General features: G+C 37.9%; 1 protein-coding gene across 1 annotated transcript in view; it reads right to left on the reverse strand.

Moving 5' to 3' along the window:
• Window positions 1–641: 641 nt before the first annotated feature.
• Window positions 642–25,011, reverse strand: part of NGF (nerve growth factor) — a 74,700-nt gene continuing 50,330 nt past the window's right edge. Inside the window, exon 2 of the mRNA XM_060772555.2 lies at window positions 642–1,528. Within this exon, the coding sequence (XP_060628538.1) occupies window positions 785–1,516 (732 nt within the window). The 5' untranslated portion in view covers window positions 1,517–1,528 and the 3' untranslated portion in view covers window positions 642–784. The remainder of the gene's footprint in view (window positions 1,529–25,011) is intronic.

Genomic DNA, 25,011 nt, shown 5'->3' on the forward strand with positions numbered 1-25,011 from the left:
AAGTGTTGGATTTTTTGTACCATTGAAAACAACAAAAAAGTTTAATCAGGGGTAATTTATTCTTTTGGTTCAAATAGAATTTAATTGAATTAAATTAGCTGGATTAAGGACCATCTTAAATTTTGGTACTGTTTATCACAATGAAAGTAGAAAGTCATGTTGTTTTCACTACATATCTCATTTTAATTTCAGCTTATGTGAAGGGCTGAAGGCTTCTGAGCCAGAAAATAAATGTGTTATAGAAGCATTACTCAAAGTAGTGGTCCCTGGACTGGTGCAGGCCACAGGACCATTGACTATCATTATATTTTATGGCACAAATTAATGTCACTCCCTGGAACTTTGAGAAAAAAAGTCATTTTTACCCCCTTCCCAGAGAACCTGAGAAGCAGCATTTTATAATTTCTGTTCAGAATTTTACTATGGTGACTTATGTTTTTTGTCTGTTTAGTAACAACAGAGCATTGGTTACAAGCAATGGATGTGTTTGATGTATAAACAGGAAACTGGTACTGAAAACTATCAAGTATTCCCTTTCAAAATCACTGGTTTAATAACTGTGTTAATATTTCCGGGAAACAAAACCGCGACAATCATTTGGTGAAAGGAGACAGATCCCATTAAAGTACTCAACACAGAGACAGTTTTAAAGAGTTTAATAAATATTTCCTTACTATATAAACTATAAATATAGCATAGAGTCCACATAACTTAAAATAATTTACAGACTGAGGTAGGGGGCCGGGTGGAAGTGGCAATGGGGGAAGGGCAGGATTGGCCAATCTCAGAGGTTTTCACTTTTCCTACTGATTACGCACACACAGGCAGTGTCAATCCGAATGAAGCGCCAGGCAGCCTGGTTGCCATCCTTGGTCAATGCCTTGACAAAGGTATGTGTTGTGGTGCAGTAGGAATTCCAGTGCCTGGCATCAATACCTCTGCACCCACTGGACACTGGCTTAGGGTCTCTGCACTTGGTCTCAAAAAAGTACTGCTTGTAAGCATTGTTATTGAGGTTTACGTCCACCATCACAGTCACCTCTTTGCCTTTGATATCTGTTGCTGTGGTTTTATTGGCAACCCACACACTGACACTGTCACATACAGAATATTCTCCCCGGTTATGTACAGGATGAGTTGCCCGCTTGGTTCGGATATTCCTATTGAGGGAGTCTGTGCTGTCTAGGAATTCCACACTCTGACCATCCCTTGACAGAGGTGGTGGCTGAGTGCTGAACAAGACCCGAGGTGACTGGAACCGCCTTTTCTGAAAAAGCTTTGGATCCACAAAGACATTTGATGCTTGTCCAGTTTCCCTGTCCCCTGCCTTTCCAACAACAGGTTGGTTCTGGTCTCTGTGCCGGGTTGGTTTCATAATATGGCGTGTTTTAGTCCGACTGCTTCCGGAAATGTCAGCTGTTGCAGGAGACCCCAAAGGCGCATTATCTTCAGATTTTGGTGCTGCCCATATGCCAATCAGAAATGCTATAATCAGAGTGTAGCACAGCATGGACATTACGCTATGCACCTGTAAGAGAACAGACCAAGAACAATATTGTGAGTAAAGATAGCATTCAAACAGATCCACTCTGAATCTAGTGCATATATGCTGATACAACAAAGCCAGTGAAAATGTATTGTTAAGGTATGTCATGGTTTTTATGAGGTCTTGCCATGTGGATGCCAGATGTTGCTTTCTTTCTATTCCCACCCACTCCTTGCAGGAAGCCATATCCAAAAGTCTGAAACATCTGTGATAAAGTAGGAATATTACGAAAAAATAGCTGGGTTATTGTTAATTCCTGTGGTATTTATTGTTATTAAAATAGGACTTATATGAAGCAGTTGCTTGGGGTTATTAAAGTTGAGGTAAGATCCTGACTAAGATCTCTATGAGTTACACCCGAATTTCTATCAGAAGAAGAAGAAGTATAAAAAGAAAAAAACACACACACACACAGTGTATTTTCTCTCTTCTAGACAATTATAAATTCACAAATTTGGCCAAAAAGCAGTAGAAGGACTGGTCCTCAGTAGAGTCTAATAGATTTCATGTGAATGTGGTGGTGGTGATGGTGGGGAGTTAGGTGAATGGGGTTGAAAGCTCACACTAAAATCTTCACAGGATTCGCCACTCAGTTAACCTGGAAGTCACCAGTTGCCACTGTTGTAACTCTAGTCTAGGCATTTAGAATGAAAATAACTTCAGAAAGACTTCCTTAACTCCAACTCTCTATAAGAATCTTCAGAGAAAGAAAAGGAAACCAATACAGAGCTGGCATAGTAAAGAAATAAAATCAATCTTCCTGATGTGACACATCATTAAAAGTAGAACTGCTGCATTTGCCAATAGACTAAAATAGGATATGCAACACAACAGAAAACAAGTCTGTCTAACACCATCAACATCAAGTTGCATCATTGTATTTAATCTTGTGGGCATTATACCATTTGTCAGGAGAATTTTTTTCTTCTGTTACTATTTTTGCTATGCTGAGTGAACAAATACCCTCATTCTCTCACAGAGGAATGGTTCAAACCTTTGAGTTTACACCAACAGGTTTGCATTACTCAGCTTCAAGTGTAGGGCCTCCTCAATAGGAGTGAAAAATGATGAAAAATGTTCATAAATAGTTGAAAATTTGTTTCTCAAATGTCAGGAAAGCCTGATGAGATCCTTGGACTGACAAGAATCTTCACAGTTTGGAATTCTTCTAATTTTGCACTGAAAAAGCGTTTTCTGAGCATTTTTTTTATCCAGAGGTGTTGGCCAATATCCTTCATCAAAAGATGTAGCTGCAATTATGAAGTTACATTTTTCATAGCTACCTCTGCTGATGTCATTGTACAAAACATACCTCTTAAGCTAAGCATTGCCACAATCAAAGGGTTTCCAAGGTGCCACAGGCTGGAGTGTTTAGAAATTATGATTGCAAATGTTTTCTTGATTTCATGGTGTACTGAGATAGATTTCTCAGTGTCCTGCTGCATCTACTTGCCTAATTGCAAATTGAAACTGGAAGAACACGACCATCGATATTTCCCAGCACAAGATCTGCTCTATTGTCTGATAGGTTTTGGGAGTCACATTTTCAGTTTAATGCTTATAAAAACGAATCTCAAAAGTTATGAGATCTGATTTATGATCTTTTAAATAATGAAAAAGGTATCAACTAATTATTTTTGCACAAAAATGTGCACAAAAGCATGTGTGAATTGTTCACACAATATGTCCTGAACTGTGGGAGATAGCAAAAGTATTTGTTGCTTTCTTCAAAATCAAGTGTAATGAAGAATGATAATCCTATTCCAAAGCACCCTTCAAACTCTCCTTATGTTCATTCCATGTGGTTGTTAACCACCTTATCATATTGAGAAATTTCCCAGGTGTAGAACACTTCAGCCTTTTTTCAAGCATGGAGAGGTACTAAGCTCATCACATGAGTTAAGCTACTTCTGGCCATCATTCATAGCCTTCCTTGGTTGAAAAGAGGCAGAAGTGTCCTGAAAGAAGGGAACTCCTGCAATTGACCTCATCACACTGGGAAATAATGCATCCATATCGTAGGACACTTCAGCCTCTTTTCAAGCATGGAGATGCACGGAGCTCATCACATGTTCTAGGGTTGAAAAGAGGCAAAAGAGGAAACTCTGAACAGGGGGCAGCAATTGTGTTCAGAGCTCCTATGTCTTATTGCATTTTACTCCCATGTTTACAACTGAAAAACAGGTGTGATGGGAACTATCAAAGTTTCCCATCTACTGTCAGCATCCTATGTATCCTATGGGGTTTGATGCAGAACTATATGATCCCATGGAAAGAAATGGGTTTCACTGGGACCACTGTCTCTTGTGTTCTATGGGGTTTGATGCAGAACCACAGGATCCCACAGAAAGAAATGGTTTTCACTGGGATCACTGTCTCTTGTATCCTATGAGGTTTGATGAAGAATCATAGGATTCCATGGAAAGAAATGGTTTTAACCCGGATCACTCAGTTGTTGAAACCCACTGGTCTCAAGCATTTTGGATAAAGGAGACCCAACCTATAAGTTGATGTTTTAGGATGTATAAAAGAGGAATTTACTACTAAACTGAAAAGTCAATTAACACCAGTGGCACAGCCACCTAACTCTTCACTTACAATGAAAAATGGATCATTTGGTTGAATTACAGAGCATGCTTCACATAAATATCTGTTCAAGAAGTGACAGTGCCAAAGGAAGTCATATAGTAGAAGCACATATCCTTGTAAGTTTATTCAAGGTGGATTTTCACAACACATTCTGCATTTAAAATGTCACTGCTCTGTTAATGGGAAAAATATGGTTTGACAGATGGAAATGCCACCTGGATCAGCCTTCATTGTAACAACAACGAACACATTGTCTCCCTATGAACAACACAGTGATCAAAGCTGTTTTAAGACATCTTGTTGTCTGTAACAGAATAACAGGTTATGCCCCTCCCTGCTCATTTCTAGGAAATCTTCATTCTGCTGCCAGAATTCAATGCTTCTACAAGAAAAATCCTTTCTGATGCATTTTTTCTTTTTTTCTCTTCCTCCCAAATAAGGAGAACCATGATCAGATGTAATACTGAAGCCTTTACTTGCTGCTAAAGGGGATAAGTAGAATCATGAGATCTCTTCTATCATTCAAGGGCACATACATCAGTTAACTGAACTAGACTAGTAATCCCCTTTAACACAATTTTAATTATTCTTCAATTGAGCAAATGATACAAATCATTTAATGATTTCTACAGCATTGGCCTTAATTTAATGACCCCATTGTACTCCCAACTAGAATAGTTAAGCAATGGTAAATGTAATTTTCCCATAATGCACCCATATCAGTCTTGCAGAAGTAACTATGAAAATGGAACAGGGAACAGAATTTTTACATATTAACAAGTAAAGGGCAGAACTCAAGTTATGCTATTAAAAGATTTACTACTTTGCTACACAAAAGATGATTGCAGCAATTAAAAAAAGAACATAGCAGGAATAAAAAAAATACAATAATGAACTCTCCAGACTTCTGGAACCGTTATACAAAGGGCTGTTTCCTTTCCCAGAAATGTTATGACTGAAAAAAATAAGCAGTTTCTTCAAATTAACAATGACACTTTTGGCCCTGTAGATTTCAAACACAAAATAATTGAAAGAAAGAGCATGTCAAAATGAGTGGAAATTCTAGAAGTTTTCAAGGGGCTGAAAATTGCATAACAGCTCTAGCTATGTTTATTTACAGGTTCCATTGAAGAATTTGGAAGTTATTTCCAAGTAAGTATGCACACAATTGGATTGCCACCTCTTCATATTAGACTTGATTCTCCACAAATACTAAACATTTGAGGGTTCTCCCTCAAACTAACAATAAGTTAACTGATCTGAGCTTCTGTCCTGATGCTTTCCAATGGAGACATGAATGACCATTTGATGAAACACAGTGTGCATCTGTGCCATTCCATAAGGTATAGTGATCCAACTGCTCAGGGAAAAGGCTGAGTAAAGTTACTCTGAGTCCCTCAGCCATTCCCTTGTTTTGGAGGATACTGTTGGCTGGCTATCTTCAGGTGTAGTGAAGGACAACAATTCTCTGATTCTGGCTAGAAACAGTATAATTGCCAGGCCTTTGGCCCCTGTCTTTCCTCACAGGGCAAGATTTTGTCTCTGATATCATGCCATCCCTATCAATTAAATAAGAAGGTAAGATCAAGTATTCTGCTTTTCTATCATTATGCTTAATTTCCAGCATGAGAAGAAGAGGGAACAGATTTTGTTAAAATTGAAATAAGGTCACGGGAGAAGAGCTTGGAAAAAATATTGTTAGGTATAGTAAAGTAATTCATAGCCCTATTTGAAAAAACAAAAAACAAAATATCCAATCTTGCAGGGTCCTTGGAAAGCTTGTTTTAAAAAGTAACTTTTTAAAGTTCTGATCTGGAGAACTAGAGGAGCTTGCTTATGATCTATACTTTGAAAGCTTGTCTAGTGTGAAGTCTTGTGCTCAGCTGGAACACTGCCAAAGGAAATCCTAACATTTCACTGAACTTGGAGGATGGGGGAGGTTTCTACTTCTTTCTACAGTAGTTGTAGAATTGGAAGGAAGCCTTGGGTTCATCATGCATGCCAAAGTCTAGCTTAATTGAAGAGGGCAATTAATACTGTCAAACCCCGCCAGTACTGTTGAAAATATAAAATTAGCCCCTTCCAACAATCTTCCATCCATAGGATGCAACAATCCACTTTTTAGTAAGGATGGTCCATATATGATATATGACATCCAGAATAAGCAGGAGAAATCATTAAATATCGGGAAAAGAAAACAACTAATTACAGACCTATTGGGATATTTATTTAACTAGAGGGGCCATCTGCACAGCAGGGAATTCTAAAAGCACATTGCCGAGAGTTAATTTTTGATAGTAGCTTATTTTGCTACCCCTGTGAGGTAGCAGCCAACAGCTACTTCACAGGGGATTGTTGAGACTATTTTTCAGTGTGAATAAGACCATGCTACAATGCAACAATCAAACCAAGCCAAGCCAAATGCAATCAACCCAACCAACCAAAGTCCAGGTAGTTAAAAAAAAAACCACACTGGTTGATGCAGAAGAAAGCCATCAATTTTACTAAATAAATAAACCCCAGAGGTATATTTACACAATTGTGTTCCACCATCAAGATTTTTATTACATTAAAACATGGAATTGAAGTGACATGGTGCTGCTCATAGGTTAGGTCAATCACACTGTGAGGGCAGATTAAAATGCTTTGCCCTTGTGGTTTTGGGCAAAGAAAAGTATCTATTTCAATAAGTATTCCAATTTCTTTTCAAATAACTTTCCTATAAGTCATTTAGTTCCTTTTGGCATTGATAATCAAACATTTGGAGACATGGTGCCAAATTTCAGTTGGAAATGACAATGTCCATTTTTATTTTTAAAAGGTAACTATGAAGAACATCGGAGGCAATCAACACAAAAAAGAGCTTGAGGGCATATGTAGCACAGGAGCAAAACTATGCCTGTGATTACTTCAAACTATGCTCTAACATAACCAATATGTCCATTTTCCATGCCGGTGAAATTACAAACTGAGCAAATGTGAAATGTCATGTGCCCTACACTAACAAAACAATAGAGTCAAATTGATTTTTAAAAAATCTACATCATCACATGGACTTCTGGCTCTGTCCAAGGATGCTTCCAGGATAGAGCCTGCTGGAGACCTTCACGTGACCCTAGGACAGAGCCCTGAGAACACGGGTGGCTACTCGTGTTTTCACAGCCTACAATGGGGCCAGCATGGGGGGAAATTGGGCAGTAACACTTTCCCCTGTATGATGGGGAAGGTGGGAATGCTGGCACTGTAGGGAGCAGTATGATGCTTTTCTCTGCTGCCCCATGGATTCACCATGCTGCCCCCACTGTCCCCCACACTAGGGACATTAATGTGATGAGGTCTTAAAAGACTCCATATAAATACTCATGTGTTGATCTGATATACAATATTGTCTTATGAATTGCAGTTCTCTGAACAAACACAGGTTTCGGAGCTTTGGCATTTCACCACTTGATTTCTTTTAGCCCGAAGCAACTTCAGGCTTATCACCATGTTGTAACATTTGAATAAATATATCAGTTTATATAGGTTGAGCATGAGTGGTGATTCACAGATTTCCATTGTAACGTAGCTTCTTGAATGTTTTAGAATTTTAATTAAATTATTTCCTTCAACCTGCATCGGTCCTTTAGGTGCAAGCTGAAGATTCAGAAAGTATAGTCTACTTACTTTGTCCTCTGTTTTAATTTGGTATCAACATTAGTGTATTTGTGACCCATGGAAAAGTTGACCACATTTTGAGTTGATTTTTAGCTATAATTTCTAGACTTAGGGTAAATGCAACAAAAGAACATGGCCATATAGCCCAAAAAACTCATAGCAAACAAAAAAACGATACTTGGCTACTCTGCTGGAACTATTAGGACATCCTCCAACAGTCCTAGTTATTTCACTAACCCTCCTCCAGTCCACATTATAATCTTATAATAAAGAATCACAAGTAATTTTGAGAGGACAACAAGTTCACTCTCACTATAACAAGAATATGTCCTGTAATTTAGTTAGTGCAAATATTTCAGGATAATGACATTTTTATTCCATGTACATGCCAACATTAAAGTGGTCTTCTTTTACCACAAAACACAAAAGTCTTATGCCACATGATGTTAAAGATTACATTCTTTGGATGGCTCCTTTATTAAAATAATAGCACTTCTGCCATAAAGTCCACCACTTAAAGCAAGGTTAATTACAGAGCTACTGCTACTGGCTTGAGCCAAAAATAATTCAACAGCATTTCCAAGCACTGCCACCCTAAGAAAACACAGCCTCTGTTTCAATTGGCGACTTGTTTTAACCACAAGAAAAAAGATTCCATTTCAGCAGTATTTTCAATTTTCATTTCCTATATATTTTCCAGATCCACCGTCAAGGCTAAATCCAGTAAATGAAACAAACAATGCTAAGTATCAAGCAAATGATGCTAAGAACAGTATCTGTCAGTGTTTCTACCGTTGGTCCAATTCTTAAGGATTAACATCATATGCTGAAATGAAAACTTTCTTTAGAAGTTGTCAATCCAGATATAAATTATATTCTCCCTTGCACTCTGAGCAAGTTGAAAACCATTTCATTTAATGACAAGTAACTACATTTTCTCTTTTGTCAAAGACCTTTGTCATACATTAGAGGACATCTGACAAATATTCCCAAATTGGGGAGAGGAGGAACTCTACTTTGATAAGTACTAAAATTAAAAATAATAACACAATTTATTTTTATAAAATGCTATTCAGCACTTCATAGGACATTTTATCAAGCTCTGTGTGTTCCCCAAGATAAATCCAAGCAGCAAACAATCATGCCTAGTTCTTTGCATTCTTTTGCTTTCTCTTTGCTGCCATACAGCCAGCAAGGACCAGTGGTTTATGCTTTGATTATGACACTGGAGCACCAGAATTCAAATCCCTGCTTGCCCTGGAAACCACTGGGTGACTTGGGCAAGCCCTATTCTTGCAGCCTGAGGGAAAGGCAAAGACAAAGCTCTTCTGAAGAAATCTTTCCATGATATATTAATGGAAGGCACACAACAACCACATTTAAATCTTCACTGATTTCTCCACGTATCTAGAAACTTTCAAAGGACAATTAACTGATGAGCCTTAATTGTGAAGTAAGTGTTGTCTAGAGCACTCTTTCAGCTGGATACACTTATTGCAGTGAAGATCAGAAGTAGCAAACAATTAAAGAGATGAATTTGTTCATTGTTATTCATATTGTCTAGCTAAGACACCTCCTAATATGCTTCTAAGGAACTGAAGGGCTTTCCAGATCATAATCTGAGAACACATAAACAAACACAGTGGGGACATCCAAAAGCAAATAAAAGATGGCAAACCTGTTGTGTAACGCTATGCTTCCCCCATGGTCTACCAATTGTAGCCTGTGATTCTATATCAAAGAATAAGTGATACCAGTCAAGATCACTGAGAAGTCAATCTGGAAGGAGAAGCCACTGCTGCTTCTGCATTGTTAATGGAGATGTCAAAGTGGCAGTGTTGACTGAAGATGCCAAAGTGGAATGGGAATGAAGAGATTACTTTAGTCACCTTTTCCCACAGTAATCCCAACATACTCTTTACACCTTAGCTGTGTTTTGCATCTGTGTTTCTACTCATATGTGTGTTATCTATGCTCTTCTCCAAAATTAGCTGCTTTCTTCAGGTCTGGGAAAGGTTGCACACTCCTCTCTTTATACTATGATGTTTATATAGACTATTATTATATTTATTATTATTTCTAGACTGTCATTCATTCCCAAGGATCACAAAAGAAAGCAAAAGCAATACCAGAAAGAAACAAGGAAGTAACAAGAAACAAAAATATATCCTGAATTAAATAAGTGTGCCTCCTGATTCCATAGAAGATGAGTTTCCAATCCAAATGGGGGGCCTTGAAGTGGCAGGAACTACCAGCCAACAAGATTTGAAATGTCGGCTGATGGGATGGGGTAGACCTTATTGTGTATGTAACTTATTGTCACAACTTTAAGTGGGTACACATGAAATATGAATCTAGAAAAGTGGCATGCTTGAAGTTGGAATGTACACTAAACAATGGAGATGTGGCACAAAGTTAAACCAAGTTTAGGATTGGTCTAATTTTAAACACATGGAAACCAATAGGAGACTTGTCAAAACTAAAAGTTCTGGGCCCCAGTCTGCCAGCCAGAGCCACACCTATTTTGGAAGGAATAAAGTCTGGATACCGCACACCTTCAGTCAGCCTAATTTCCTCAGCCCGCTTGCTCTGTCAGTCTTTATATGTAGCTGTCATCTTCTGTGGTAATTTGTTTTTAATTTGATTACTAACCACTCCCTTGCCTCCCTTTTAAAGTTGTTCACATTGCCAAGTTCAGTGCAACAGGAGGCTTGCTAATATCCAAGGTACATTCTTTGTGGTTTTTGGAATCCCAGTGTTGTTTTTAAATAATTTATTCTATGCAATTTTGATAGCTGTTAAGTGACCAACTTTTATCACGACATAATAATCTTTGCGGGAGTAATGCTGATCTTCATGTGGAACTATAGGAGGCAAGGATAATTGGTAACAAGAACTGGGAGCGTTACCACAATTGCTCCAAAGTACCTGTAAAGTGAGCATGGAAGCTCTACTGCCATTCCAGTTTTGCAAGGGGGACACAATGCTGCCTCGTTTAAATGTCCTGATGTTTTTAAATCAGTACTCTGGTTTTGTTGTATTGTGGTTACAGAGTGTGGTATTTTCAGAGGCTACTGTTTCTATTGATATCGGTTAGGATTTTTTTTATAAACACTGTGCTTTATTGTAGCTGGAACTAGTTTATATGGTTTATGTGGCAAAAGCTGCCCCTTGCCCTAAAGAGGCAGCACACAAATGTTTTAGATGAATAGTATAGTATAGTTGTTGGTATCTGAGAAAATGATTGGCTTTAATAAAGCCTAGGCTATCAAGGGGTATTTTGAAGCTCATATTTAAAATGATCCACCTAACCTTTCATTAACTCTGTAGCAAAGGTCAAATAGGGGGAGAGAAAAGCTGCTTTTTCTAAAATTCCTTGATACACATATAATTACATTTCAAAACAGAGAAAAAGGAGCTCACAAACTTCTAGTGTTTCGTATTTCTGGTTCCATTTGACCATGACATCATGAACAAAGGACAACTCTCCACCCAGGGGAATTGGCTTTAGGGTTAACAAGAGCTCCATAGAACTCATTTGCCTCAAGAGACTTGGTTTATTTGAGTAAGAGAATCCTTGAGATTAAGAGCAGATTTCGTTTTTTCCCACACCTATAGAATGAAGGAAACCAGGCGCTCTTTCCCTCACCACTAACCCCATGCAATTTAGATATTTTAGATTCAAAGGAACACGAATTCAGACAATTCCCAGAGGAAATTACAGTCTCGTCCCCTGCACCCTGCAATGATTTTCTTGTTTCACTTCTAGCCAATGCCCAGTGTTACATCACCCATTTAAGGGAAGAAAAGATAAAGATTGATGTCCTTGAACCAGCAGAGTTGTGTAGAATTCAGGTGCAAAACAAATCCAGTCCAACTGTGTTGAAATATTTGTTCTCTTGCTACCAACGCCACCTTAAAGAAGATGTAGTAAACAGATACAAGATTGTAATCGCTTCCTAAGAATTACGTACTTATCACATACTTCTCTTTCTTGATCTCTATTCTGACAAGCCAGGCAAGCCTTCTGATGTTATGAAAATTATAATTCCTATTTGAGGAGTGCACACACCTCTAATTGGAATTTTCTATCTTATTTCCAGGCAGAGAAACTGAGAGGAAAGTTTCAATGATTTTATCAAAGAAGAAAAGCAATATGTAACTTGGAAGTGGGGAATACAAGTAGCAGTGGGAACACATCTTTTCTTGTTGATATTCTCCTTTGCAAAGTCTCCAAGTGTATGAGAAAAGGAAAAACTCAAAACATCAGAAGAATGATGTGTGTGTGTAGCATCCCCTTCAATTCCTAATATGCAGGTGCTAAAATGAAAAACATTTACTCAGTTATGGCTTGGCCAGAGAATCATAGATTTGGAAGAGACCACAAGGACCATGCAGCACAATCTCCAGTATGCCGTATCTTCCAATAAGAAGTATAAAGTCTGTGATTTTTAAATTTAAAATTAAACAACTTCTCTGCACAGCCCCACTATGTAAATCAGTTGCTTTGACATTGGAACATGGCACACAGCCATGAGATCAATGAGGAGGAAGTAGCCTGACTGATCCCTTCATCGTTATCTCATGGTGGGGCACCTAGTTCTGAGCAAGTGATTTCTTTAACGCAGCTCTGCCAGGAAGCTGTTTCTCCAGGGAATGTGGGCCATATACAGACATCACACTCAACTTCTGGAACAATTCCATCAGCGTTGCCTCTGAAAAATCCTGCAAATGTCCGAATTCTGGGAGAAGCAAAGACCACCAGCATTGAAGTGATAATCCTTTGCCATCAACTTTGCTGCACTGGCCATGTTGTTCAAATGCCTGATCACTGTCTTCCAAAGCAGTTACTCTACTCCCAACTCAAGAATGGAAAATGGATACAGAAAACTGGAAAGTCTTGGTCCTAAAGCGTTCTAACTGGAGGCCAGCTGTTACCAACAGTGCTGTGGAATTTGAAGAGGCATGAATGAAGGGTGAAAGGGAGAAATGTGGAAGGAGCATCAAGCCAACCCTTGAAAGGACCACATTCCATCTAAAAATCAATGTCCTCACTGTGAAAAAAATGAAGATAAAGAATAGGTCTCTAAAGTCAATCACGAAGTAGCGAGGGAACACTGTATTGCATTAAAATCTTATAAAAAGGACTTTCACTCCTAAAAAGACCGTATGTCACATGTCAGGATCAAAACAGCTAAGAGATTATTATTAATTTTTGTCTATGTAGACAGGCCCTTGACAGTGATATAGGAGGGGGGAAACATGCATCACAAAGGTTGAAGCAGAATGAGCAAACATTGTCTGTGAACTGATATGAGAAGCAGAAATTATTATTTCTGAGGTGTGTGCGTGCACATGGGTATGCTTCTGCAACTCATGAAAATATTAAACAATTAAAGGGTTATTATTTTTTTGACAGTCTTTTGCTTCTAACTGAAAAATCAAACTAATATATGTTTAGACACTTACATATGTATTCAAGCTGATGCACAGTTGGCTTTTTGCAGTTCAGATTATATAATATGAATACTAATAGACTGTTAATTCCTCCAGAAATATGAGTCTTAAAATGATACAGTAGAGCAAGAAATGTGCTGCATTAACAGCTCATAATTTTTTCTGTGTCTGACTGGAATGTATTTCTACCATGCACATTTTCCATCTAAGCTGCAATGTTCTGTTTTCCCTTCTGAGCTCTTACTCCTCTCATTCTTTACTTCTCAACAGAAGGTGGTTTCACTGCTTAATCATAGCTCATAATAGGAAACATAAAAGACTAAGAAAATATATTAAAACCTGAGTAGTGCAATCAGTAATTAAAGCCACATGGTTGGGTTGCAAGCCTTTCGGGGGAAAATGAATCCCAAGTTCTTGAGTTTATGTAAGGACACTCTTAAACCCTTGTGCAAGTGATAGCATCAGTCCTAGTGCCTCTGTCCCCCCTTTTTGTTGCACTGCAGTGCATAGTTTCTCATACTTCTAATTAACAGAGACAGTCAGACTTGATACATGTCTTTAAGAGAACAGGTGTAATACAGTCTCAATATTTGAAATATTTTCTTTCTTTCTTTACTATCCTTATATCCCATCTTTTTCAACCTTGAGGAGAACTCAAAGTGGCTTACAACATAGGCAACAATTCAATGTCTTCAAAATGATATACAATTAAAATAAACAATTAAATTAAAATCTAAGTTAAAATACATTAAAATATTTCAAAACATTACAATTACTATACATGGTTTATAATAGATCTTTTTATCTTTTTCATGTGCATTTAGGGGAAAAACACAAATTATGTCTTTTAAATTCTTCAATTATGAATATACTGGTTGCAGCAATTCATATCTCCAGTAACAAGCTTTCAGAGTGAAACACGTTCTCTCAATTCTGAAATGTCTTGTACAATCAACTGTTGTTTTTTTGTTTTTGTTTTTTTGGTGTTTGCAATTCAGGACTTTCAACAAGTGACTCAAAAAGCCTGGCATTGATTTGATATCTAGAATGGAGCAAAGCACTTTTGTTACGACAACAAACCAATTATTTACATTTGGGAGGATTTTACAGCAATACCATTTTTCCTTTACAGATCCAGTCTTGATATTAACATGAAAAATGATTTTTTTAAGGAGACAGGAAAATAAGGCTAAGAAAGGCTACTTAGGCATACTTAGATGAGACCAAGTCTTATTTAGTTCTACTGAACACTGTAGCGCACAGCCTTTACATACCTCTGACCACTAGCCCAAAAGCTGGTTGATACAATAATATTTTTATTACTAATTATATGTAATAACTCTCCCCTTATAACATTTAAGTGATTAAGATGTCAGATATGTTTAAAATATATTCATTTTCCAAAAAAATATTTCATGTATTTCCGGAAACTGTTTTGCAAACTAGCAATTCCTTGATTCAAATATCAGCTATCCAATGCACTTTAAATATGAATTTTAGTTCATCCTGCTGGTGCTTACATACTACCCAGGGTAGATGAAAGCAGTTAACAAATATTACAACATTTCAAAAATGGTCCTCACTAGATTTGTAAAGGATTGTGATTTCAATGGTAGAAAGAAAGCAGACTAAGTTACATCACAAAAGCTACATCAAATGCCATCTAAAACCAGAGATAAGAAGCTATTTCTCATTAGTAACTAACACCATTAAATAAGCTATTTTAATGCCAAAATGCATAATGGAAAAACTGTTGATTTAACTTTCTATCCATAGGCAACTGAATAAACTTGGTCTCTGCAGCTAGTCCTAAAGGGGATCAAAACTGAGGATCAAAAGTAAATGTTATTATGACTGAAATAGGAATTTGTTATGGAATCATGATCACAAATTGAATCTTACCAAGGAACGGACAATAGATAATGGAGTGGATAAATGTTTGATGATTTATAATTAATTATAATCAGATAACTATGATCTATAGATGCATTAACAATTCAGGTGGCTTTTCCTGATGACATCCAAGACCAAAATGGAGAAGATGGTAAACCAGGACCAACTTGTTTTGAACCTTATACACTAACATTAAAACTGGTCTCACTTGCAAAAAGTTAGCTAGTACCATTAATTCAATAGAGGTATTATCTGCAGATGGTGGGCCATCCCAGTCAGAAACCCAGTGAAGAATTTGGCAACTGCTACAGATGTTGCACCAGCCTTAAGGGCAGCTCCTCATAGACCTCATTGCAATAGTCCTGCTATCTTGGTCTATGAATAGTTCCAGCTGATTGAGCAGGTGAAGCTGATAGAAGTACTCCAAACCATTGAAAAAACCTGGACCTCCAGTGGCAAATATTATTCCCTGTATATCCATCAGCTATGGACCCGATTCTTCAGAGGTGCAACCTTATCTGTGTGACATAGGCACCATGTCGCTAGGATTCAGCCTCAGTTTACTGGTCCTCTTCCAGTCCACCACCACTGCATCCAGGCACTGGGACATAACTTGCAAGGATGCACCTGATTCAGATGTGACGGAGATGGAAAGTTGGATGCCATCACAATATGGATGACCCTTTCCTCCACATCTCCTGATAACCAAGAGATGTGAAAATCCAGAAAAAAACCCTGAAAATTTTGAAAACAAACCCTCAATTTTCTCCAAAAGTACTTTTTCATGAAAAATTGGGGGGGGGGGGGGGAGAAATATTAGTAAAATTGATTATTGAATATTTTTCTTTTAAAATGAAGACAAAAATAAATCTGCAGGGAGGAGATGAAACATAAAATATAGTGGCCCAAAATTTCACTCCACTTAGCCAGTCCAGAAGGAGGCAGTTTGGGAGGGAGTTCCAAAAGGGGGGGGGGGGGCAACCACAGAAAAGATTTTATGTTTGTAGAATTTTTATAGTATTTGTGTGGTGTTTTTAACTGTGCTGTGGATCCTCCTCAAGCCATGGGGGGAGGTAGGTAAGAAATAAAACAATAATAGTGTGTGTGTATATATGTGTGTGTCTTTGTGTGTGTGTGTGTGTGTGTGTGTGTGTGTGTGTGTGTGTATATATATGGTAATTGTTCGACTTGTGATATTGTGATACGGAATCCAGCATATAGATCCCATTTGCTGTGACATGCTGTGTTTTTGTGTCAGTATAATAACAACAGGCATTTTAAGGATATCAGGAATCACTTCAAGTAAAGAGGATTTCCCCATCCTCATGAGGGGAAAAGATAAAGAGAGCTTATGGCTGGATGCATTGCTGCAAACTCCAAAAGTCTAAATGACACTTGCGTGTGGAAAAAGCTGGCTGCCCCAAGATGATAGATCTCTTTTTTGGTACAATATTCAAAGGAGGTTTGACCATTTGAGGGACATGTTTGGATTCATTCCCAAAGCACACAGCTGCTACCCATTCTCTATCTACCTCATGCTACTAAAACAGTTTCCGAAAGAAGAAAAGCAAATTATATGTTAGTTATTATATCACCTAATAATGTAAGCATAGCTATCCAATCTAGTCATTATGGAAGGCAACGAGTGAATTAATATATTAACTCCTGAAGGATTGTAACTTCTCTATCTTGAATTAATCATTTATATTAGATTTTAAAAAATAAATGCTCTGTGTAGATGGGGTGGGGAAACAACCTCGGAGTTGATAACATGTGACATTGGCACAGATTCAGCTCAGAAGTTATACAACCTTAGTAATTCTTAAAGGTTAATTTTAGCTATTCAAGTTGACTGATAGTAGCATTACAACTCTCAGTTTGAGAATCTGAATTGGCTCTTAGACAAATCAGCACACCGTTTATGGAGTCATTTAGCTATGCACCAGTGAACCTGGAATATTGATCCAAACTGTCAGGAAGAGCTTGTGAAGGGTATAAGAAGAAGATAAAGGCAACTATAATAGATGGGGGTTTGATGGGGACTGTCATGAAGAATGGTAGGGTTAAAGGGTTAGGAGTGGATTGCTTTCAACCTCCTGGAATTATTGCTTTCCCTGCAACAAGTGAATCCAGGGAACCTTTGGAACTGCATTGTTAATTCCCGTTTTATCCTACCACAAAAGTGAGATAATTTCTCCTATTCTTTTTTTTTTACAGCTGACAGGATAAAAACAAATATTCAGACAAATATAAAAGCCTACTTATTTTGCAGTGCTCTTATGCATAGCCATTCAACTAGCGTTGCTGAGCTACAATCTGTTTACTTGTATAGTGTGTTGCTCTTTTAACAGTGTAGTGTCACTAGGTTAAAGAATCTGTTATTTATAAAAACAGTCCCATGAAAAGGAGGGGAGGTTAGTTCTCTGTGTTTTACAGGAGGCTTGGTGTAGATAATTAAGATAGGCAGGCAGCCGCCTCTTCATGTTTAGCAACCAGCCCATGTGATAGCAGCTAGAGTTGGTGGCTGGCTTGGCACACGGAGCAATCTATTTGTGAGAAACAGATTGAAAATCACGCTGCTGGCACTTCTGGGATGCTGGTGGCAAATGGAGCCAAGTTCTTATGGTGAGAAAGTGATGGCAGAGGGAAACACCCATGCAGGTTTACAAGGGACTATTACAAAACTTGATGGTTCTCTGAAAGTTAGCAGTAAAAGGAGAATGTTGATCCTGGCAATATCAACTCTGTGAAACTGCAATGAAGAAACAAATATAGACTTTCAGTTCTCCTTAACTATGTTTCTGGATTTGATTTTTTTTTCTCTAGCCCAACACACACCCATACTCAAAACAGAAGTAAACAATAGTCTAAAGTACTTCTTATGTTATCTAATGCAGAAAACAAACAACTTAATGTGCAAGGGAATGGTGCCATATTTGTGCACACTGATAACAACTGTTTCAAGTTTTCCTGGAACTTTTGGCAGACCAATTATCTACAGTGTAGCCCAGGGTTGCAGAATGACTCTGGCCCACATACCATGACTTTGCATTAGTGTAAAACACCAGAAATTGTCTATGGTAAGAGAACATGGTGAAAACACTGCCATTCTGTTCACTATTTGCCACAGTGTCACGCTGTTATTTGACAACCCTAAGTGCTAACCGGGTGACACAGCGACTGCTGAGTTACTCCAACAGAAGAGATAATGTAATCCAGATTTGATATCCAAGACAAAAGTGGCCTCTAGGAAACAAGCAGTTCTAAAATTAGATGAGTGAAAGCCAACATGCCAAGAGGCCTATCACAATAATAAAGGGGAATGAATGAATGGCTATAGACTAGATCTGTAGAAAGCATCTCCTTACACATTTGTAACAGTTTACCAAATAGGATTCTAGCTATTGAGGGTGGAATATAACAAGACCACCTGCACCCTTAGTAGGAATTCTACCCCCAAATGAAATTCCCTTTTCTGTCCCCAAATTTTGAATATTGCACTGAGTGAGGAACTGGAAACTATTTACCCCTAGTATCTGCAATGCCCCCCCTTTTGACATGCCTGTCTGCTCTTTTTTCTTGGATATCTAAATTGCTTTTTCAAATTTTGAAATTTTAAGTTACTGCAATGGTAGAAATTTCAAAACTGGAGGGACATTTTATTGGGGATTCTTATTTTGGGGAAAGCATTCCCAAATTTGGGAAATGGAGGAAAATTTCATTGGGGAATTCTTATTTGGGGTAAAATGTCCTGATCCTGTCCTGTTTACCCAGTAGTGACATCCTTAAAGCACAGTCTTCAAGATTATTCTTCAGGAAAGAAAGACTATGCAACAGAAATAACTGAAAACAAGGTACCTCTAAATATTGCTATAATACACTGCATTAAATGAAAAAACAATGCCGACAATGGAGAAGCCAGTTTTCAATTTAGGATTCCAATCATGTGTGCTCCACAGTCACTAGAACGTGAGCTGAAGATACGAAATTCTCAGGGTAGACTTGCTGCAGTGTGGTTATTGATCACAGTTTTAGTTCTAAAATAGTTGCAACAATACAATGCTTTGTATTGTCAGATCTCATGGCTACATGATAATCAATAAAACAATGACTAATTTCATGTTAAGTCATAACATTACAATAAAAACATTTGAAAATCACAAACATGTTATGGTTGCCATAACTACAGTATTTCAAAATTTGAAGTCTCCCCAAATACCTTTAGCCATTAAAAAAGAAGCAATTGGACAGAAATATGTCAACTTGGCATATGAGACCATAGCCTGTTTTCTTTGACTAGTTACAAAAGTGTTGTGATTTATTGTACTGTGTACACACTTGCTCCTATAGCATTTCATTGACACATTTAAAAAATACACCCGTGAAAACACGTTCCTATAGACACAGCACTGTGGTCTTGGTGTGACAGTACTCGACCTTCCATATCTTTAGATTCTGCATCTGCACATTCTACCAACCATGTTTTAAAAATATTAAAAAGAAAAAAAATCAAAAAGTAAACCTTGATTTTGCCATTTTACTACAACATTGTATATAATGGCATGAGAATTAGAAAGTTACAGTATCCAGAGGGTCACAGGTTTCTTCTCATTGATGAAGACATTTATTTTACTTTTTTGAAGATGTTGTTAGTGGAAAACTCTACTTTCTCCTGAAAACAGATTCAAAGTGATTCAGCTAAGTCACCATTTAATTTAAAGTGTAAAGGCCTTGTACAAACAGTACTGTCAAACTCTCAGTACAAGGAATTAGTTTGACATATGTCCAATGGTCAGTAACATCTAATGCATTGTTTATGATGATGCTACACAATTCTTGAATTCAACATCATAACACTTCATTTGCCTTCATATTTAAGTTCACACTACTTTTTTAATATTTCGGGGATGGGAGTAGCCAAACAAAATCAATAGCCTTTCAAAAATGATTTTTTATGTACTCCATACAGAAACATCTAATGCCCCCATTGTTCTATTGCAGTTTTCAGAGTGCTTAGAATGATACTCAAAGTTTAAATGTACGTAAGTTTTCAGCCTAAAAATATGCACAAAATAGGTGAGAGACATGCTAGCCATGTTTGAATAAGGAAACTTTTTTTATACTAAGTCAAGCCATTTCTCCATGTAGCCCATTATGGTCAACTTTGACTGGTAGCAACTGACCATGGATTCAGGCAGCAGTCTTTCCTAGATCTCTCTGAAGTTCCTGATATTGTCTGATGGTATCTATTCGAAGAACAAAGAGATCTATGTATTGTCGAAGGCTTTCATGGCCGGAATCACTCAGTTCTTGTGGGTTTTTTCGGGCTATATGGCCATGTTCTAGAGGCATTTCTCCTGACGTTTCGCCTGCATCTATGGCAAGCATCTTCAGAGGTCTGCTGGAGCTGGGAAAAAGGGGTTTATATATCTGTGGAATGATCAGGGTGAGACAAAAGGCTTTTGTAAGTTGGGCTAGGTGTGAATCTTTTCAACTGACCACCTTGATTAGCATACAATGGGCTGACAGTGCCTGGAGCAAACTCTTCTTGAAAGGTGATTAGATGTCCCTGCCTGTTTTTCTCTCTGCTGTTTTAATTTTAGAGTTTTTTAATACTGGTAGCCAGATTTTGTTCATTTTCATGGTTTCTTCCTTTCTGTTGAAATTGTCCACATGTTTGTGGATTTCAATGGCTTCTCTGTGTAGTCTGACATGGTGGTTGTGAGAGTGGTCCAGCATTTTTGTGTTCTCAAATAAAATGCTGTGTCCAGGTTGGTTCATCAGGTGCTCTGCTATGGCTGACTTCTCTGGATGAAGTAGTCTGCAGTGCCTTTCATGTTCCTGGATTCTTGTTTGGGCGCTGCGTTTGGTGGTCCCTATGTAGACTTGTCCACAGCTGCATGGTATACGGTAGACCCCTGCAGAGGTGAGAGGATCCCTCTTGTCCTTTGCTGAACGTAGCATTTGTTGGATTTTCCTGGTGGGTTTGTAGATTGTTTGTATGTTGTGTTTCCTCATCAGCTTCCCTATGCGATCAGTGGTTCCCTTGATGTATGGCAGGAACACTTTTCCTCTGGGTGGATCTTCATCTTTACTCTTGTGGCTTGTTCTTGGTCTTGCAGCTCTTCTGATGTCTGAGGTGGAGTATCCATTGGCCTGTAGAGCCCAGTTGAGGTGGTTCAGTTCATCTTGGAGGAGGTGGGGTTCGCAGATTCTTTTTGCACGGTCTGCCAAGGCTTTAATGGTGCTTCTTTTTTGACTTGGGTGATGGTTGGAGTTTTTATGTAGATATCTATCTGTGTGTGTGGGTTTTCTGTAAACGGTGTGACCCAATTGTTGATCAGGTTTGCGGATGACTAGGACATCTAGAAAAGGCAGTCTTCCTTCCTTTTCTTTTTCCATAGTGAACTGGATGTTAGGGTGGATGCTGTTAAGATGTTCCAGGAACCTGTTGAGTTCTTCATCTCCATGGCTCCAAATGGTGAAAGTGTCATCCACATATCTGAACCATATAGTGGGCTTTTTGGTTGCTGTTTCAAGAGCTTGTGTTTCAAATTGTTCCATGTAGAAGTTAGCTATGACTGGGCTGAGAGGGCTCCCCATAGCTACTCCATCTTTCTGTTCGTAGAATTCATTGTCCCACTGAAAATAGCTGGTGGTGAGGCAATGGTGAAACAGCGCCGTGATGTCTTCTGGGAACCTCTGGTTGATGAGTGCCATGGTGTCTGCAACTGGGACCATGGTAAATAGAGACACCACATCGAAGCTGATCAGTTTGTCATTTGGATTTAGCTTGAGATTGCTGATTTTTTCAATGAAGTGGGCTGAGTCCTTGATGTAGTGTGTTGTGAGCCCAATGTGGCTTTGTAACTGTGCAGCAAGAAATTTGGCTAAGTCATATGTGGGGGACCCAATGGCACTCACGATTGGTCTGAGTGGGGTGGAGTCCCAAAATCCATAAGGACTCCACCCCACTCAGACCAATCGTGAGTTATGTGAATGATTCTTGGATGATCTTCTTATTTGAAAATTATTGTTGTTATGTTTGGTCTTAAAAAGATCTGTTTGTTGTGACGCTTTGAAAATGATTTATTTGGTTGGGCTCTGAATTTATTTCTGGCATTGCTTAAAAGTTGTAAATTATATTAAAATGATTGCTGAACGTACCAGCGCAGTTTCTCAAAAGTAGTCTTGTTCTTTTTTTTCTCCATCTGTGTATGTTTTGTGGTAGAGAGAGAATACTTTTAACATTACCTATGGGATCACAAATAGCCTGAGGAACCATATGCAATGTATAAGCTGTTAGATGCTTAGCTTAAGGCTAGGCATAGAGTTTTTTTTATAACCTTATGTTTATATAAATTTTATAAGCTTCTCAAATAAAATTGGTTAAAAATAGCCATTCTTATAACTTCAGTTCCACCCTGCTAGTTTTTGGAATCTATCATTTGAGAAGACCCTACTTAACTTAATACTTTTTGGCTTATACTGGAGTAACCCAGAATGTCATCTAGTCCTTTGCAATGTACATTTAAACCAGACATCCTCAAACTGCAGCCCTCCAGCTGTTTGGGCCACCAACTTCCAGAATTCCTGGCCATTGAGCAAGCTGGCTAGGGCTTCTGGGAGGCCAAAACAGTTGAAGAGCTGCAGTTTGGGGGTGGCTGGCTTAGATAGTATAGATAGACAAGTATTCAGTTAGACTAAGATGAAATACCAGTTTATACATGAAGTAAATACATCTGAATGCTCCATATTGTATTGTGATATATTTTATATTAAAGTTTTTATTTATTGTATTTGGCTTTATTCATTTATTTGTTTAATCAATGCATCAGCCTTACCACTTCTAACCACATAGTTTCCTTATAGAAACTGACATAAAACAATGTTATTTTGAAATGAACATTAGATATTATAAAAATGCACCTAGTCTAGTGTTTCCAGACTGGTGCTTAATTAATCATAAAATTCACCCATGTACTATGCGTACATGGTGGTTCCTTGGTATCCACTGTGATTTGGTTCCAGGACCACCACCATCACTACCACCCGATAGATATCAAAATTCATGGATTCTCAACAGTACTAGCCAGCATGGTCAATAGTTAGAGATATGAAGTCCAACATATGGGGAATCAGCTTTCTGATGTCACTGATTTTGATGTTTCAAGAATTTTAAAAACTGTGAAATGTATTCATTTGAAGACAAGCTAGAAGTTCTGTGCAATTACCAATGATTGTATACATCTGGATTTTTATTATCTATATAAATAAAAATGCCATGTTGGTTTGTGGGATTAATATAACTCAAAAACCACTGGATGAATTAACACCAAATTTGGACACACTACACGTGTCAGGCCAACAAGTGACCATTACTCACAAAAACACTGAAAAACACATCAGAAGGAACTTAAAAAGCCAAAAATGCAAAAAGACATTATAGCACATGCATGAAAACAACTCCCTAATCCTGTCCCCCTCAATTTCTACTTGAGCCAAGTGTGCATGTTGCAATTGCCCATCTGGATTACCTTTGAATAGCCTTGCACCTTAAAGCCAGCAGGAAACCTTTGGTGGGAGGAGTTCCCTAGCCTAGATTGTTCCATGTCTGGAAATCTTCAGTTTTCTGAGGGCCACAGCAACGCGTGGCCGGGTACAGCTAGTTTTATATAAAAATAATACTTTGGTAAAGAAAAATCTTCCTTTGGTTTTTAATTTTCACATAAACTGATTTTCCACAAAGAGTTCCTCAAGTGTGAAAAATATAATGGCATTTTTTTTCAATACAGTGTATTACAACATCTTTTCTTGTGGAGGATAACAGCACACTCCCATTTATAAATAAATCCTCTACTGGCACTTAACTCCATTTCAAAGATTCAAAATGGTTAGCTTAGATGAACTTACTCAACTAATTTGCATAGCATATACTATATGGGCAACGGACCACAGCAACCAGGCAGTAAATTCCAGAAGACAGACAGTGTCTCTTCTTCATAGTAGATGAACTCTTGTTTCTTTTCTTTGGTTACTTCAAGGAGATTTTTTTCACATTTGTAAATGAGAGAGGCCTGTTATCCATATGAGATCTTAGGGTCTTGCAGTTTCTATCACATGAATTCTCTCTTTGTTGCCTCATATTACAGCTCTGAAAATACACTTGCTATGTTGGGAAAAAAGGTATCAGGAAACTCTAACAAAAGATTGAGTTACATGTTACTTTACATATAGCTCAATGTGTGCACAAAACAACCCAAAGAGATTAAAATCTCAATAGTATTAGATATGCGAAGAACACTCATTACCATGTTGGAGGTTGTACTGGTCACATTATGAAGATTATACTGGTTTTAGTGATTGTAATTAGAGGAATTAATTTATCATAATCAACAACTGATGTAGGACTGTTGAACTGATCTTGACTTTACTCCATTCATGCAATCTGAAGTTTTAGCTAACATATTCAGCCCGCTTTCTCCAAATGTGAGATAACGGAAGATTATTTCTCTCTCTATTTTTTTATTTTTCAGCAGGATATGCTTTCAGTAATATGAAATATTGAGTGTGCTCTGAAATATTGGCTACTTGTAATCTTATATCACTACAGGGAACTACAAACTTTTCACGAAGATATGCTTAAATTCTGAAGACCCTCATGTTAAGCTAGTAGAGAGGAATGTGGGATGGTTGGTGAATATTTTAATTGGTGTTTGTGTTAACTGGTTTAAAACTATTATGAATGCAAAGCTTTGTTTTCTTGCACAAATATTGTACTTAGAACTACATTAAGGCTGACGTTTGTAATGCATACTTCCAATCGCTCTGTTATAAAGGCTCCAAAAATGCGGGCCGTTTCAAATAGA

This window comes from Anolis sagrei, chromosome 4 (genome assembly GCF_037176765.1).
Source record: "Anolis sagrei isolate rAnoSag1 chromosome 4, rAnoSag1.mat, whole genome shotgun sequence".
Taxonomy (NCBI): Eukaryota; Metazoa; Chordata; class Lepidosauria; order Squamata; family Dactyloidae; genus Anolis; species Anolis sagrei.